The sequence below is a fragment of the Oncorhynchus kisutch genome, linkage group LG25 (assembly GCF_002021735.2).
Source record: "Oncorhynchus kisutch isolate 150728-3 linkage group LG25, Okis_V2, whole genome shotgun sequence".
In the NCBI taxonomy this organism is placed as follows: Eukaryota; Metazoa; Chordata; class Actinopteri; order Salmoniformes; family Salmonidae; genus Oncorhynchus; species Oncorhynchus kisutch.
In genome coordinates, this window is record NC_034198.2 from 34,292,541 (window position 1) to 34,309,479 (window position 16,939).

Here is a 16,939-nt window from a genome sequence, read left to right on the forward strand (position 1 = left end):
AGGACATAGTCACTAAGATGCTCCATGTGGATCCACACCAACGGCTGACGGCTCCCCAGGTCCTCAGACACCAGTGGATAGTCAACCAAGAACAGCTGTCTCAGTGTCAGCTCATCAGACAGGATGTACAGCTTGTTAAGGTAAGGAGGAAAACCTGATGAAAAGCCCAAACCTGACATAATGTAAGAAGCAACATCATCTGTACGTGTTGCCAATCTCTAGCCTGACTGACAACATTGTTTCACCTCAGCCCAGCGGTTTGACTGGTTGCCCAGGCTAGTCGATCTTTGTCACTAAGCAAATGATGTTAGCTAATTGTGATAGTTATTGTTTTGCATCACAAGCAACGTTGTCTTCTAAAGCTCTCTGTCTGATGAAAGGTCTCACACATGAATTTCTCCTCTGTAGAAGTGCTGTTGTCATTCTACTGCCACCTTGTGTACAGATATACCATTACATGTAGAACTTTTGCATTTTCTACGTCAGCAAAGTAATTTGAAACCTGCTCAACGTTTCACATACTGTACTTGCTATGCCCCCTTTAATTATGCCGTTTTAGAATAGAATAACTTTATATACTTGAAGTGTTTTCTGTCTCCCTAGGGAGCAATGGCTGCAACATACTGGGCGTTGAATCGATCGCCTCTGGCCCCAAAGCTGGAGCCTGTGCAGTGTTCAAGTTTGGCCCAGAGAAGAGGAATGAAGAGACTCACATCCACTTGTTTATAGCACCCTCATAGATGATTCAGGAACAGCTTGAAAATGGGTCAAGGTGCAATGACTTTCATCAAGACACTGGTTTAAGTGCCCGTCCAAAGAACCAGGAAGTCTACAAGAAAAAAAAATTGTAGAGAAGATGCATCACATTGTTGCACTAAGACAGGAATCTTTACAGATTTTAGATGCACTCAAAACAAACAAATGGTGGCTTCGAAGACAAAGCAGAATTCTGTTCAAATCTTCTTAAATTTATAATTTGTATTGAAGAACTGTAACATTAATATATTTTATTCGTTCATATTTGCCTTTTCATTTAGGTGGCATCTGAAACTGTTTGTTTGTGAATTGACACCTGTGTATTATGTAGAGTATGTTAAGAATGATATTGTCTAGGAGACCAAGTCACCTTATGCAACGTTGAGTTGACACTTTGTCATAATCGCTGTAACAGAAAAGTCTAGAACAGCTTGTAGTTCATAACTACATGATACAAATTTTACGAGATTTTATCGACAGCATCTGTATTTTTCCCTGTGTCTGAAAATAAGCATGTTGGAATGTTACTTTGCTGACACATTGTTCATAGTCTAAAAGTTCAATTACAGCTGCTAAGGGATATGTTGGTACATTTTGTAGCATTCCAGAAATCCACAGTTAGTATAGACATTAAAATAAACTGAAATAGCTGAATGAGTACAAGGAGTATACAGTGCGTTCAGAAAGTATTCAGACCCCTTGACTTTTTCCAGATTTTGTTACGTTACAGCCTTATCTAAAATTGATTAAATAAATAAAACATCCTCATCACTCTACACACAATGCCCGATAATGAATAGCAAAAACATATATATTTTTGCAAATGTACAATAAAAAAAATGGAAATACCTTAGTTACATAAGTATTCAGACCCTTTGCTATGAGACTCAAAATTGAGCTCAGGTGCATCCTGTTCCCATTGATCATCCTTGATGTTTCTTCAATTTGATTGGAGTCCACCTGTGGGAAATTCAATTGATTGGACATGATTTGGAAAGGCACACATCTTTCTACATAAGGTCCCACAGTTGACAGTGCATGTCAGAGCAAAAACCAAGTCATGAGGGAGATGTTCGTAGAGCTTCGAGACAGGATTGTGTCAAGGCACAGATCTATGGAAGGGTACCAAAAAATATCTGCAGCATTGAAGGTCCCCAAGAGTGCAGTGGCTTCCATCATTCTTAAATGGAAGAAGTTTGGAACCACCAAGACTTTTCCTAGAGCTGGCCACCCAGCCAAACTGAGCAATCAGGGGAGAAGGGCCTTGGTCAGGGAAGTGACCAAGAACCCGATGGTCACCCTGATAGAGCTTTAGAGTTCCTCTGTGGAGATGGGAGAACCTTCCAGAAGGACAACCATCTCTGCAGCACTCCACTAAACAGGCATGTATGGTAGAGTGGCCAGACAGAAGCCACTATTCAGTAAAAGGCACATGACAGCGTGCTTGGTGTTTGCCAAAAGGCACTTAAAGGACTCTCAAACCATGAGAAACAAGATTCTCCGGTGTGATGAAACCAAGATGGAACTTTTTGGCCTGAATGCCATGCGTCACGTGTGGAGGAAACCTGGCACCATCCCAATGGTGAAGCATGGTGGTGGCACCATCCCAATGGTGAAGCATGGTGGTGGCAGCATCATGCTGTGGGTATGTTTTTCAGGGACTGGGAGACTAGTCAGGATCGAGGCGAAGATGAACAGAGCAAAGTACAGAGAGATTCTTGAAGAAAACCTGCTCCAGAGCACAAAGGTTCACCATCCAACAGGACAACGACCCCAAGCAAACAGCCAAGAAAGACAATACGGGAATGGCTTCGGGACAAGTCTCTAAATGTCATTGAGTGGCCCAGTCAGATCCCGGACTTGAACCCAATCTAACATCTCTGGAGAGACCTGAAAATAGCTGTGCAGCGACATTCCCCATCCAACCTGACCGAGCTTAAGAGAATCTGCCGAGAAGAATGGGAAAACTTCCCAAATACAGACGTGCCAAGCTTGTAGCGTCGTACCCAAGAAGACTCTAGGCTGTAATTGCTGCCAAAGGTGCTTCAACGAAGTACTGACTAAAGGGTCTGAATACTTATGTAAATGTGATATTTCTGTTTTTTCATTTTAATAAATTAGCAAACATTTCTTAACCTGTTTTTGCTTTGTCATTATAGGGTATTGTGTCTAGATTGATGAGGAGGGAAAACAATGTAATCAATTTTAGAATAAGGCTGTAACTTAACAAAATTTGAAAAAAGTCAAGGGGTCTGATAACTTCCGAATGCACTGTATGTCTGCATCAGTAGAGGCTGCTGAAGGAGGACGGCTCATAATAATGTCTGGAATTATGTCAATGGAATGGTATCAACCACATGGAAACCATATTTGATACCATTCCATTGACTCCATTCCAGCCATTACTATGAGCATCCCTCCCCTCAGCAGCCTCTACTGGTCTGCATCAATCTATAACTTTCAGGTTGGGTCATAAGGTTAGACATACTGTAGTGTACAATATTTATTTTCTGTAGCTTACAGTTTAATATTATTTTCTTTATAAAATCTAGTGCGCATTATGTTGGATGCTTTTGATAGTTTTGGCAATTTCTAACATAATATTCTACTTTTGTTTTGTGGAGGGATACTGAAACAGACCCATTTTCAATTGTCAATGCAAGTTATATTTCTTGTGTAAATGTGACTTAAGTTATTGTATCCAACAAATGTATTTATTGTTTCTACATTATCCATTATGTTTGTGTATTAATGTATGTTTATGTCAATTTGTTTTATTTTTTAATACATGACAGATTTAGGTGTTTTTACCTGATCTGGAATGCACTATGTGATCTGGAGTGCACTAGGTAAATTACTTTTTAGAGGGACGTATTTGTTTTAGTAGCAGATACATTGGTATGCATTTATTAGCATTATATATCAACAAAGATTCATCTTAAAACATTATGGAACCAATATGAGTGGATTGATTTAGTGTTCATATGTTGAACACAGCATAAAACACATACAGTTGAAGTCAGAAGTTTACATACACTTAGGTTGGAGTCATTAAAACTCGTTTTTCAACCACTCCATACATTTCTTGTTAACAAACTATAGATTTGGCAAGTTGGTTAGGACATCTACTTTGTGCATGACACAAGTAATTTTTCCAACAATTGTTTAGACAGATTATTTAATATAATTCACTGTATCACAATTCCAGTGGGTCAGAAGTTTACATACACTAAGTTGACTGTGCCTTTAAACGGCATGGAAAATTCCAGATAATGCTGTCATGGCTTTAGAAGCTTCTGATAGGCTAATTGACATAGTTTGAGTCAATTTGAGGTGTGCCTGTGGGTGTATTCAATGCCTACCTTCAAACTCAGTGCCTCTGCTTGACATCATGAGAAAAGCAAAAGAAATCAGCCAAGACCTCAGAAAAAAACATTGTAGACCTCCATAAGTCTGGTTCATCCTTGGGAGCAATTTCCAAACGCTTGAAGGTACCACGTTTATCTGTACAAACAATGGTACGCAAGTATAAACACTAAGGGATCACGCAGCCGTCATACCGCTCAGGATTGAGGCACATTCTGTCTCCTAGAGAAAAATAGAACTGTTTGGCCATATTGACCATTGTTATGTTTGGAGGAAAAAGGGGGATGCTTGCAAGCCGAAGAACACCATCCCAACCATGAAGCACGGGGGTGGCAGCATCATGTTGTGGTGGTGATTTGCTGCAGAAGGGACTGGTGCACTTCACAAAATAGATGGCATCATGAGAACGAAAATGATGTGGATATATTGAAGCAACATCTCAAGACATCAGTCAGGAAGTTAAAACTTGGTCGCAAATGGGTCTTCCAAATGGACAATGACCCCAAGCATACTTCCAAAGTTGTGTCAAAATGGCTTAAGGACAACATAGTCAAGGTATTGGAGTGTCCATCACAAAGCCCTGACCTCAATCCTATAGAAAATTTGTGGGCAGAACTGAAAAAGCGTGTGCTAGCAAGGAGGCCTACAAACCTGACTCAGTTACACCAGCTCTGTCAGGAGGAATGGGACAAAATTCACCCAACTTATTGTGTTAAGCTTGTGGAAGGCACCCGAAACGTTTGACCCAAGTTAATGAATTGAAAGGCAATGCTACCAAATTGAGTGAATGTAAACTTCTGACCCACTGGGAATGTGATGAAAGAAATAAAAGCTGAAATAAATCATTCTCACTATTATTCTGACATTTCACATTATTAAAATAAAGTGGTGATCCTAACTGACCTAAGACAGGGAATTTTTACTCTGATTAAATATCAGGAATTGTGAACAACTGAGTTTAAATGTATTTGCCTAAGGTATATGTAAACGTCCAACTTCAACTGTACAGTAGAATGCCACCTTGGATGCCTTTATGTTTATGATTTAGGTGCAAATCAAGTCGTAAAGAAGCTGTGTGAAACAAACACCAGAAATCCCAACAGTGTTTTCAGTGTACCAACACAATGACATATTATAGAATTACAGGTTTAAAGTACACAACCTTGCTCCATAATATTAAGAATACAGGATAATATGACAAAACAGGTTCCATAGGATAAATACCACACACTTACCTTTAGAATATTTTCAGAATTTCTAGAATATTTTCATAAATTTGACAGTACAACATGTAAAAAGCATTACAGCCTAATGAACAGTGAGCCGTAACAATTTCTGCTTTCACAAAGCTTAGTTGAATAACTACTAAAATACAATATTAGAACCATCAAATCACACAATAGATAACCTTGATCAATGACTCGCCTTGTGCTGCTGTGGCTTTTATACAGATCTGCATACTGAAGGTTCTTCTGAGAAGATATTTATTCAAAGAGTCTCCTGTTCTGTGTTGTTCAGTCACTAAGCCCTCAAGTGAGGACACACTATTGTCTCAAAACCCCAATAAAGTAAGTAGCTAAAAAGTAACATTGTGAAACTTGTGCTAGTAGGACTGTACATACTGTATAGGTTACTTAACTATGTTCCTTGTATTGGCAGTGCATGCCAAAACTTTACAAATCAATCAAGTGGGAAATAAACTCTGTTGTGTTGATATTTTGTGATGATAGTCACAGGCATCTGGTCCTGTGTGGCAGGGTCTTCGCAATGGGGCTACCCATACAAAAAAATATATGCATACACTACTGTAAGTTTCTTTGGATAAAAGTGTCTGCTAAATGTATATTATATTATTTAATATAATAATAGTATGCTGATTTTTTTTCAAGCTAGGCCTAATTGAATGCAATTTTGGTTTACCTTCGCTAGAAACCTGGTTGAACCTGTTTCACAGTAACAAAAAAGAACAATGGGGGGAAATCGGTAGTGCTGTGCTACTTCTCCTGGCTACCACTGATTGAATGACTCATTTTTGGGACAGTGAGAGGGACAGTGGAGGACAGATTACTTTCTAAACTGAGGTTGAGTCTGTGGTAGAGTCATTGTAATTATACTCTTCACAAGCCCAAATCTCTCAGGACCTACCCTGACAATTTAATGTCCCAGCCTGTGGCTCAGGTTTAAAATCTCTAATCAGGGCAAAGCAGCAGTCTTTCACTGGGTAAAAATAGGTTGAATCAACATTGTTTCCACCACGTCGTTTCAACCAAAACATAGAATGTGATTACGTCATTGTAAATAAGATTTTTTTTCTAAGGCCAGGCACCACAGGGAAAAATTGTGATTTTGCTTCCACCTGTCAATTTTCTGATTTGGGGATATTTAGCCTAAAATAAATAAATACTTTATTGGTATCATTTTATCCCAACTCCGTCAACTACACCTAGCATTAATGTCGTTCTTGATAGCATGTTTCATGTAGAACTTCAACCGCTATTTTTAAATCTCTCCATGTTGAATCAATCATATATCATCCAAAAGCATGTTTTCCGGAGCATGTCGTTAGCTAGTCCGTACATTGCTATATCCTTTGTTGACGTAGTGCTTCGTGCTAAAATATTAGTAATTTCCTGACATCCGATTGGTTACTGGCATTTAAAGGCCCTTTCCGGCAACCTGATTGGTTAAAATGCCTCACGTGCCGCGCAGCTCTTCCTTGTTTTAAAATATCTCCCGCGAAGAATCAACGTAAAGAGAGACAAAATGAGTAAATCTCGAAGAATATAACTACAGAATGTGAATAAAAATGGGCGATCTCAGTTAGCCAATGCGATAAAAGCAGTGAATGAAAGAAACAATGTGCCTGATCCGCCGATCGAGGCAGTGACAGTACAGGTAGATGAGGAAAAGGAGGTAGCCCGCAGCAGCGCGTTGAGACGCAAATTAGTTGAGATGAAGATGCCAACTAGCATCGACCAACCAGACAGCAGCCAGCCAACAGTGGCTTTTATTCCACGTCTCAAATAAACCAATTTGTACATGATTTGATTTGCTCTAAGTGTCTACACACTGGACTGAAAATCACCATAGACTTCACCAACCGTTGATTCTGTAATTCGGTCATGATAGAATGTGCAGACTGGGAAGGTGATCGTGATGCATTTAGGAGGAGTGTTTACACTTCCTCCCGGCTGCAGGAGTGCTCCAGGGGAGATGTGGCATTTGATATAAATGTGAGGATGGTTCTTCTAGCCCACGAATTTGGACTTGGTTATGCAGCTGTAAAGAAAATAAGCAAAGTCATAGCGATTCCTTCCTTATCTCAGCTCATATCAGAGACATGGCAGGATAATGACAGGTAAATTAAAAGGGAGAGTGGCCCATTATTGCCAGGTGACTTGCTGTGTATAAATAATATGTATTTCCTTGCTCCAGCAAATGTATTCAAAGTTAATAAAACAGAGTGATAGGAAAACATAACTATACAATAAGATTGTCACATAGGCCTACAGTGTCATAGGGCTGTAGCCTAATATGGTTAGTGAGAAATGTGCTTTACGTAAAGTAAATACATGCTGATATGCTAATATTTTGTCCTGCAGTAATGTCTGTAATGTCGACAGACATAAGTACCTTTCCCCCCACTTTAGTTTCAGAGATGCAGAGAGCTACAGCCAATGGAGAGTACTGCAAAGATAATTAGAAGAGCATACACAGATATAGACCCAAACATAGCAGAGATGCTGAAGGAGGATGAGGATGTCATCAAAGACATTAATGTATCCTTCGATGGCACAAGAGAGGATTCACTTCCAACTACGGGATAGGTTTGTGCATTGGTGCTGGTACCAGCGACCCATAGAAAATGGTAAAGATCCACTCTGTCACAAAAACCTTAGAGTCCATACATTTTTTAATTGAGAGGGTGCATAGAAAATGGTAGCTGTATATCATAGGATGTCAAATGATAACGTCCTCAAAAGAATGTATCACGGAGGAACCCAGAATGCAAATGAATGTCAGAACTCTGTAATATGGTCGCGATGCCCCAAAACTGTCTTTGTGGAGCCACTGTTATAACAAATGTGATGAACAAATTGTGGATTGACAGCACTTTGGTGACACGAGAAATCAGAGTGGAGTTGTGAGAGCTGATGCTGCTTCAATTGAATGTGGAAGTGTAGGCGCAGGTCCCATGACACAGTCAAGAAAGTAAATCGTCACCAGCAACAACTCAGAGGGCCTTACATATGGGGCAGGCATAGCTGATTCATGTTCTTCACATTTCAACTGCTGTACAAAATCCTTGTATGTGACAAATTGAGCAAAGTGATATGAGAATTTGTCCAAAACTGCATATTTGCCCAACAGACCAGTATTCAAAGCATATGCTCTATTGCTTGAACCAAATGTATTAAACGTGCTAATGTACTTGTAAAAGGTATATTTGATGTTTATTTGTCAGTTTAGAAGTGATATATGAATAAGAGTTTAATTAATGTTAATAAATGGTCATATTTATGGAAAGTACATTTTAATTGCATTAGCCTCTCTTTATCGGCCATTTTCTCAAAATGACATGTTCCCTGTGCGCCAATTCATTTTTCCTAGTCTTCAAAGGACGTACATTCCCTTTATTCCACACACAGGTTCTTAGGTCTTATAGTCAGACCTTTACAGAGGCTTTTCTTTTATATATTGTGTTGTGTTGCCTCATTTGCATATTTTAATTTAAAAATAAATAAAACTTGTAATACAATAATATATTTTATTTATGTATACTTTCAACTGGTAAAGTTTCAGTCTGATGAGAGTAAAGAAAGAAATCCATATTAGCCTGTAGTGCCTGGCCTTAAAACTGATTTGCCTAGTTGCATAAAGGTTGAATAAAAAATAAATACAAATAAAAAGTTGATTCAACTTGGGAAATTGATTGGATTTGAAAACGTAAGGTGATTTTGTCTTTTTTCATCCAACTTTGAACCTAAATCCAATGACATTGTGACCTTTTGGCAAGTTTAGTGCATTATTGTGTCCCGGTTGAACGTGTTTTAAAGGTGGTTGGTGTTTGAGCCAATAAGTGATGAATACAGGGTCACCTCCTTCGGAGAATTGTTGTGTAAACCAGTTCAGCAGCTATTCTTGAGCATTATGTGTAGTACCTAGCAATAGAGCCGAGTTGCTGATTCTGGATCAGTGGCACAATCTCAGAAAGTAGGGGCGGGTCATCACCATGAGGCCGGATATCGTGAGATTGCATAGCAACACCAATGAGAGGCGTCCTAACTGAATAATTGCGACTGTGTCGTAAAGATAATGTTTTGGTGAAGCTCTGTGACCACTGGTGTCCTCTACGCTTAACTGCATTAACCCAGTTTATACATTCATAATTTCCTCTGCGAACCACCACAATCCGAAGTCATGGCAGGTACTTTGGCACGTAAAGCTGTTGACCACCTTAAAAGCAAGGAGTTCAGAGACTATTTGATGAGGTAAAACACTTTTGGAAGATCTGGAAGATAGCTAGCTAACGAGATTAATTTTACTGTAGCGACTAGCAAGCAAGCTTGCTAACAGTAGACAGCTAACGTTAGCTAAATTAATGATCAAACAAAGCGAGCTAGCTATTTGTAAATTCGTGTGCACATCTGCAGGTAGTCTAACGTTACTACAGTTAACGTTTGTTTGTGCAAATGTTTCTAACGGCGTGTCCTGCTTGAAGGACGTTTGGCTTGAATGTTGTTGCTATCACCGAAGCTAACTAACTGTTAGCTGTCAAACTAGCCTACTGCTGTGTGTGCTAATGTGTTACCGGTGATGTGAGACCTATGAGTATTATTAGTTAGCCCAGGCAGGATGTGAGGTGTTGATTGTTTTTCATAAGGTATATGCATATCCTTCTAACCAAACTCATTTTGTGTTATGTCTGTCATCTTGGTGTCCTCATGGGATCTTTCAAAATAAGCACAGTAAGTACTCTCTGTTCATTGTGCAGACTAGTTTAGTATTTGTCTACTAAAATCAGAATATTTTGGCTCCATTGACCATTGCAGATATACTCGTCTCTTAGGTAGTTATCGAGACTGTTTAATTGCTATGGCAGCTTGAAAACATTTGACCCTTACAGTAACTTCGTTGCTCTTTATATTCCTTGTTCCTTAAATGTAGTTGTGTACTTCTATTCCAGCACTTCTGGGGACCTGTGGCCAACTGGGGTCTGCCCATTGCTGCCATCAGTGACATGAAGAAAAGCCCTGAGATTATCAGTGGCAGAATGACCTTTGGTAAGACATGATACTGAAACATAGCTAAGCAATGGCTGATGTCTAGCCATAGCCTAACATTAGGGACACGTTTCTGCCAGGGATTGATAGTCACTCTTGTTGAAGAACTCCAGCGTCATTCTATTTCATTTCAGCAAGTCATGACACCCGCTATCACAGATTGTTCTGAAATCATGTCTGTAGTTAGAAACTGGTAAGATTAGAATACCTGCAACATTATTTTGTTAAAATGTCATTTGATCTCTGAACAAATTAAGCTTATTGGTTTGCCCCCAAATTGACCCTTTATTTATTTATTTATGGGATTCACATAAAATGTAGTAAATATAGAACCCAACATCTGATTTAGACCCAACTTCTTCCTACCATTGAGTTAGACATAGGGAATCCAATTAATTATTTAGGGTTGCTTTTGATCATTTTATTGGATTCCTCATGTCTTACTCTTTGTTATGAATGATGGTCCAAATCAGATGTTAGGTACAATATTTATCAATCCTCTTTCTTGTGCTTTTTGAGTCAGAATGGCCTTCATGCTTTTGTAAAGTAGAATTCCAATAGTTTAACATTCTTCGTTGAACCTCATAATCCTTTCCTGCTGTCTGACTCGAGGCAAGAAAATGTTGTGTTTTCTGATAAGGTTGTCCTGAAGATATGTAAGTGTCAAGTGGCTGTTAATTCCTTATTTATTGAGTGTTTTTGTGTGTTCTTTTCCCCCCGCAGCTTTGACCTGCTATTCCCTCCTGTTTATGAGGTTTGCATACAAAGTTCAGCCAAGGAATTGGCTCCTCTTTGGTTGCCATCTAACCAATGAGACCGCCCAGCTCATTCAAGGATCACGACTTATCAAATACAAGTAAGCTCACAATTTACTGTACTGATTTGCTTATTTCAATGCAAAACCTTTTTTGGTTTGTACCCACATTCCACTTTGGTTACAGAGCAACAACAACCTCCAAACATATGTGATTTATTCACTGCTCAGGTGGTTTCTCCTGTTAGTAACAAATTATTTGGGGTTCTTTCTTAGGGTATAATAGACTGATATTTCAATGAAGCCACAGCCTTGAAGCCCAAATGTATCTTTTAGGATTTTTCCATACGAGAATATGTTGAAAGTTGCCATCAAATCAACTGAAAATGTATAACATGGAAGCACCGTACTTCATAACATAATTTGTTTTATCCATATCCATGATAACATCTTAACTTCAATCTCTCATACAGTTTACACATAGCTCATTGTCACTAGTTATAATGTCATATGTCATTTAGACTTAATGCTGTTCTACAGAATGTGTGTCTCCAGTAATTCTGATGTAATTTTTTTCTTCTTTCTAGCATGGAGAAGAAGTCTTCTTAGTGATGGACAAATGCAAAATATATAGTTTCATTAGGAAATCGGCATGGTTTTACCCTATGGTTTTTGTGTGTATGACCATGTTTATCTCATTGCATACCTATGTAAAACTCTTAACTTAATTTTTTTTTTAAATTTAGATTAAACTGCTGTTGACGATCACCATGCCTGTTTCTTCCGGTATATAAGGTCAATGAATAGATTTGTTTTGCATAATGCTTTTTACGCACAAACAAATTAAATGGAATGGAATCTAGTGAGGCCCTGTTACTGATGGGATCCTTTTAAAGAGAGGGTCTATTACACAAATATTTACTGTTTATGTCCTCATTTTAATAAATGTGTTAGCAATACCAATAACACAATCTTTAACAGAATGTACAGGCAATAAAAGTTGTACTCTGGTGTGTTGCCATGGAAACATTATTCCTGAATATAATGAATAAACCCTTATCTATGTACCATGAATTAAACTTCCTCTTACACTGACCATAATTTATAATAAACTGTCTGATATCCATGAAGTGGCTGATGAGCTTTTACCTTCATAATGACTGATAACTCTAAAGCTATGCAAGACCTTTGCCCATGAACTGCCCAATCCATACATTTGTTTATCTAAATTATTTATAATTTTTTTAAAGCGACTTTAAGATGTTACTTTTAATGGAAAGTACACATTTGTATTGTTAACCTGGACAAGCAGACCTGATTTAACTTCTAATCATCAAACCATGAATGAGATAATCCATCCACCTGACAGATGTGGCATATCAAGAAGCTGATTAAACAGCATGATCATTACACATGTGCACCTTGTGCTGGAGACAATAAAAGGCCACTCTAAAATGTGCGATTTTGTCACAACAAAATGCCACCAATGTTTTGAGGGAGTGTGCAATTGGCATGCTGACTGCAGAAATGTCCACTAGAGCTGTTGCCAGAGAACTGAATGTTCATTTCTCTACCATAAGCCGCCTCCAACGTCGTTTTAGAGAATTTGGCATCCAACCGGCCTCTCAACCGCAGACAACGTGTATGGCATTGTGTAGGTGAGCGGTTTGCTGACGTTAATCTAAGGATCTGTACACAATTCCTGGAAGCTGAAAATGTCCCAATTCTTCCATGGCCTGCATACTCACCAGACATGTCATCCATTGAGCATGTTTGGGATGTTCTGGATCGACGTGTACGACAGTGTGTTCCAGTTCCCGCCAATATCCAGCAACTTCGCACAGCCATTGAAGAGTGACATTCCACCGGTCACAGTCAACAGCCTGATCAACTCTTTGCGAATGAGATGTCGCGCTGCATGAGGCAAATGCTGCCCCCCTGGACACGGATCTCTTGGCTACATAGCTGATGCACGCTGGACTGTCCATTAATCACGGTACTCCATTCTGCTTGTTTTGTTTTATCTGTTGGCACCGTTGCCTAGTCAACGCCATTTTACCTGCTGTTGTTGTGCTAGCTGACTAGCTGTTGTTGTCTCACCTACTGTTTTAGCTAGCTTTCCCAATTCAACACCTGTGATTACTGAATGCCTCGCTGTATGTCTCTCTCAAATGTCAATATGCCTTGTATACTGTTGTTCAGGTTAGTTATCATTGTTTTAGTTCACAATGGAGCCCCTAGTTCCACCCTTCACACCCCTGATAACTCCTTTGTCCCACCTCCCACACATGCGGTGACCTCACCCATTACAACCAGCATGTCCAGAGATACAACCTCTCTCATCATCACCCAGTGCCTGGGCTTACCTCCGCTGTACCCGCACCCCACCATACCCCTGTCTGCGCATTATGCCCTGAATATATTCTACCATGCCCAGAAACCTGCTCCTCTTATTCTCTGTCCCCAACGCTCTAGGCAACCAGTTTTGATAGCCTTTAGCCGCACCCTCATACTACTCCTTCTCTGTTCCGCGGGTGATGTGGAGGTAAACCCAGGCCCTGCATGTCCCCAGGCACCCTCATTTGTTGACTTCTGTGATCGAAAAAGCCTTGGTTTCATGCATGTCAACATCAGAAGCCTCCTCCCTAAGTTTGTTTTACTCACTGCTTTAGCACACTCTGCTAACCCTGATGTTCTTGCTGTGTCTGAATCCTGGCTCAGGAAGGCCACCAAAAATTCAGAGATTTCCATACCCAACTATAACATCTTCCGTCAAGATAGAACTGCCAAAGGGGGAGGAAGCCTGCAAAGTAATGTCATACTTTCCAGGTCCATACCCAAACAGTTCGAACTACTAATTTTGAAAATTACTCTCTCCAGAAATAAGTCTCTCACTGTTGCCGCCTGCTACCGACCCCCCTCAGCTCCCAGCTGTGCCCTGGACACCATTTGTGAATTGATCGCCCCCCATCTAGCTTCAGAGTTTGTTCTGTTAGGTCACCTAAACTGGGATATGCTTAACACCCCGGCAGTCCTACAATCTAAGCTAGATGCCCTCAATCTCACACAAATCATCAAGGAACCCACCAGGTACAACCCTAACTCTGTAAACAAGGGCACCCTCATAGACGTCATCCTGACCAACTGGCCCTCCAAATACACCTCCGCTGTCTTCAACCAGGATCTCAGCGATCACTGCCTCATTGCCTGTATCCGCTACGGAGCCGCAGTCAAACGACCACCCCTCATCACTGTCAAACGCTCCCTAAAACACTTCTGTGAGCAGGCCTTTCTAATCGACCTGGCCCGGGTATCCTGGAAGGACATTGACCTCATCCCGTCAGTTGAGGATGCCTGGTCATTCTTTAAAAGTAACTTCCTCACCATTTTAGATAAGCATGCTCCGTTCAAAAAATGCAGAACTAAGAACAGATACAGCCCTTGGTTCTCTCCAGACCTGACTGCCCTCGACCAGCACAAAAACATCCTGTGGCGGACTGCAATAGCATCGAACAGTCCCCGTGATATGCAACTGTTCAGGGAAGTCAGGAACCAATACACGCAGTCAGTCAGGAAAGCTAAGGCCAGCTTCTTCAGGCAGAAGTTTGCATCCTGTAGCTCCAACTCCAAAAAGTTCTGGGACACTGTGAAGTCCATGGAGAACAAGAGCACCTCCTCCCAGCTGCCTACTGCACTGAGGCTAGGTAACACGGTCACCACCGATAAATCCATGATTATCGAAAACTTCAATAAGCATTTCTCAACGGCTGGCCATGCCTTCCGCCTGGCTACTCCAACCTCGGCCAACAGCTCCGCCCCCCCCCGCAGCTCCCCGCCCAAGCCTCTCCAGGTTCTCCTTTACCCAAATCCAGATAGCAGATGTTCTGAAAGAGCTGCAAAACCTGTACCCGTACAAATCAGCTGGGCTTGACAATCTGGACCCTCTATTTCTGAAACTATCCGCCGCCATTGTCGCAACCCCTATTACCAGCCTGTTCAACATCTCTTTCATATCGTCTGAGATCCCCAAGGACTGGAAAGCTACTGCAGTCATCCCCCTCTTCAAAGGGGGAGACACCCTGAACCCAAACTGTTAGAGACCTATATCCATCCTGCCCTGCCTATCTAAGGTCTTCGAAAGCCAAGTCAACAAACAGGTCACTGACCATCTCGAATCCCACCGTACCTTCTCCGCTGTGCAATCTGGTTTCCGAGCCGGTCACGGGTGCACCTCAGCCACACTCAAGGTACTAAATGATATCATAACCGCCATCGATAAAAGACAGTACTGTGCAGCCGTCTTCATCGACCTTGCCAAGGCTTTCGACTCTGTCAATCACCATATTCTTATCGGCAGACTCAGTAGCCTCGGTTTTTCGGATGACTGCCTTGCCTGGTTCACCAATTACTTTGCAGACAGAGTTCAGTGTGTCAAATCGGAGGGCATGCTGTCCGGTCCTCTGGCAGTCTCTATGGGGGTGCCACAGGGTTCAATTCTCGGGCCGACTCTTTTCTCTGTATATATCAATGATGTTGCTCTTGCTGCGGGCGATTCCCTGATCCACCTCTACGCAGACGACACCATTCTATATACTTTCGTCCCGTCATTGGACACTGTGCTATCTAACCTCCAAACGAGCTTCAATGCCATACAACACTCCTTCCGTGGCCTCCAACTGCTCTTAAACGCTAGTAAAACCAAATGCATGCTTTTCAACCGATCGCTGCCTGCACCCGCATGCCCGACCAGCATCACCACCCTGGATGGTTCCGACCTTGAATATGTGGACATCTATAAGTACCTAGGTGTCTGGCTAGACTGCAAACTCTCCTTCCAGACTCATATCAAACATCTCCAATCGAAAATCAAATCAAGAGTCGGCTTTCTATTCCGCAACAGAGCCTCCTTCACTCACGCCGCCAAGCTTACCCTAGTAAAACTGACTATCCTACCGATCCTCGACTTCGGCGATGTCATCTACAAAATGGCTTCCAACACTCTACTCAGCAAACTGAATGCAGTCTATCACAGTGCCATCCGTTTTGTCACTAAAGCACCTTATACCACCCACCACTGCGACTTGTATGCTCTAGTCGGCTGGCCCTCGCTACATATTCGTCGCCAGACCCACTGGCTCCAGGTCATCTACAAGTCCATGCTAGGTAAAGCTCCGCCTTATCTCAGTTCACTCGTCACGATGGCAACACCCATCCGTAGCACGCGCTCCAGCAGGTGTATCTCACTGATCATCCCTAAAGCCAACACCTCATTTGGCCGCCTTTCGTTACAGTACTCTGCTGCCTGTGACTGGAACGAATTGCAAAAATCGCTGAAGTTGGAGACTTTTATCTCCCTCACCAACTTCAAACATCAGCTATCTGAGCAGCTAACCGATCGCTGCAGCTGTACATAGTCTATTGGTAAATAGCCCACCCATTTTCACCTACCTCATCCCCATACTGTTTTTATTTATTTACTTTTCTGCTCTTTTGCACACCAATATCTCTACCTGTACATGACCATCTGATCATTTATCACTCCAGTGTTAATCTGCAAAATTGTAATCATTCGCCTACCTCCTCATGCCTTTTGCACACATTGTATATAGACTCCCCCTTTTTTTCTACTGTGTTATTGACTTGTTAATTGTTTACTCCATGTGTAACTCTGTGTTGTCTGTTCACACTGCTATGCTTTATCTTGGCCAGGTCGCAGTTGCAAATGAGAACTTGTTCTCAACTAGCCTACCTGGTTAAATAAAGGTGAAATAAAAAATAA

At 41.1% G+C, this 16,939-nt stretch overlaps 2 protein-coding genes across 3 annotated transcripts in view; both read left to right on the plus strand.

The window, feature by feature from the left end:
* Positions 1-1,414, plus strand: part of LOC109889453 (ribosomal protein S6 kinase alpha-2) — a 35,083-nt gene extending 33,669 nt beyond the window's left edge. For both annotated transcript variants that reach the window (XM_031804955.1, XM_020480887.2), the window contains 2 exons: positions 3-140; positions 604-1,414. In XM_031804955.1, the coding sequence (XP_031660815.1) occupies positions 3-140; positions 604-729 (264 nt within the window). In that variant the 3' untranslated portion in view covers positions 730-1,414. The remainder of the gene's footprint in view (positions 1-2; positions 141-603) is intronic.
* Positions 1,415-9,425: 8,011 nt separating this feature from the next.
* Positions 9,426-12,290, plus strand: LOC109889452 (mitochondrial pyruvate carrier 1-like). Its single transcript, XM_020480886.2, has 5 exons — positions 9,426-9,614; positions 10,088-10,091; positions 10,310-10,406; positions 11,130-11,262; positions 11,748-12,290. The coding sequence occupies exons 1-5, from the start codon at positions 9,544-9,546 to the stop codon at positions 11,767-11,769; spliced, it is 327 nt and encodes a 108-aa protein (XP_020336475.1). The 5' UTR covers positions 9,426-9,543; the 3' UTR covers positions 11,770-12,290.
* Positions 12,291-16,939: the final 4,649 nt, after the last annotated feature.

What these genes read in the sequence shown, in the direction of transcription:
- LOC109889452 (XM_020480886.2), top strand. Translation starts at nt 9,544, where the DNA reads ATGGCAGGTACTTTGGCACGTAAAGCTGTTGACCACCTTAAAAGCAAG. An exon ending in CAGTGGCAGAATGACCTTTG is followed by an intron (nt 10,407 to 11,129) that starts GTAAGACATGAT and finishes TTCCCCCCGCAG; the next exon opens with CTTTGACCTGCTATTCCCTC. An exon ending in TCACGACTTATCAAATACAA is followed by an intron (nt 11,263 to 11,747) that starts GTAAGCTCACAA and finishes TCTTCTTTCTAG; the next exon opens with CATGGAGAAGAAGTCTTCTT.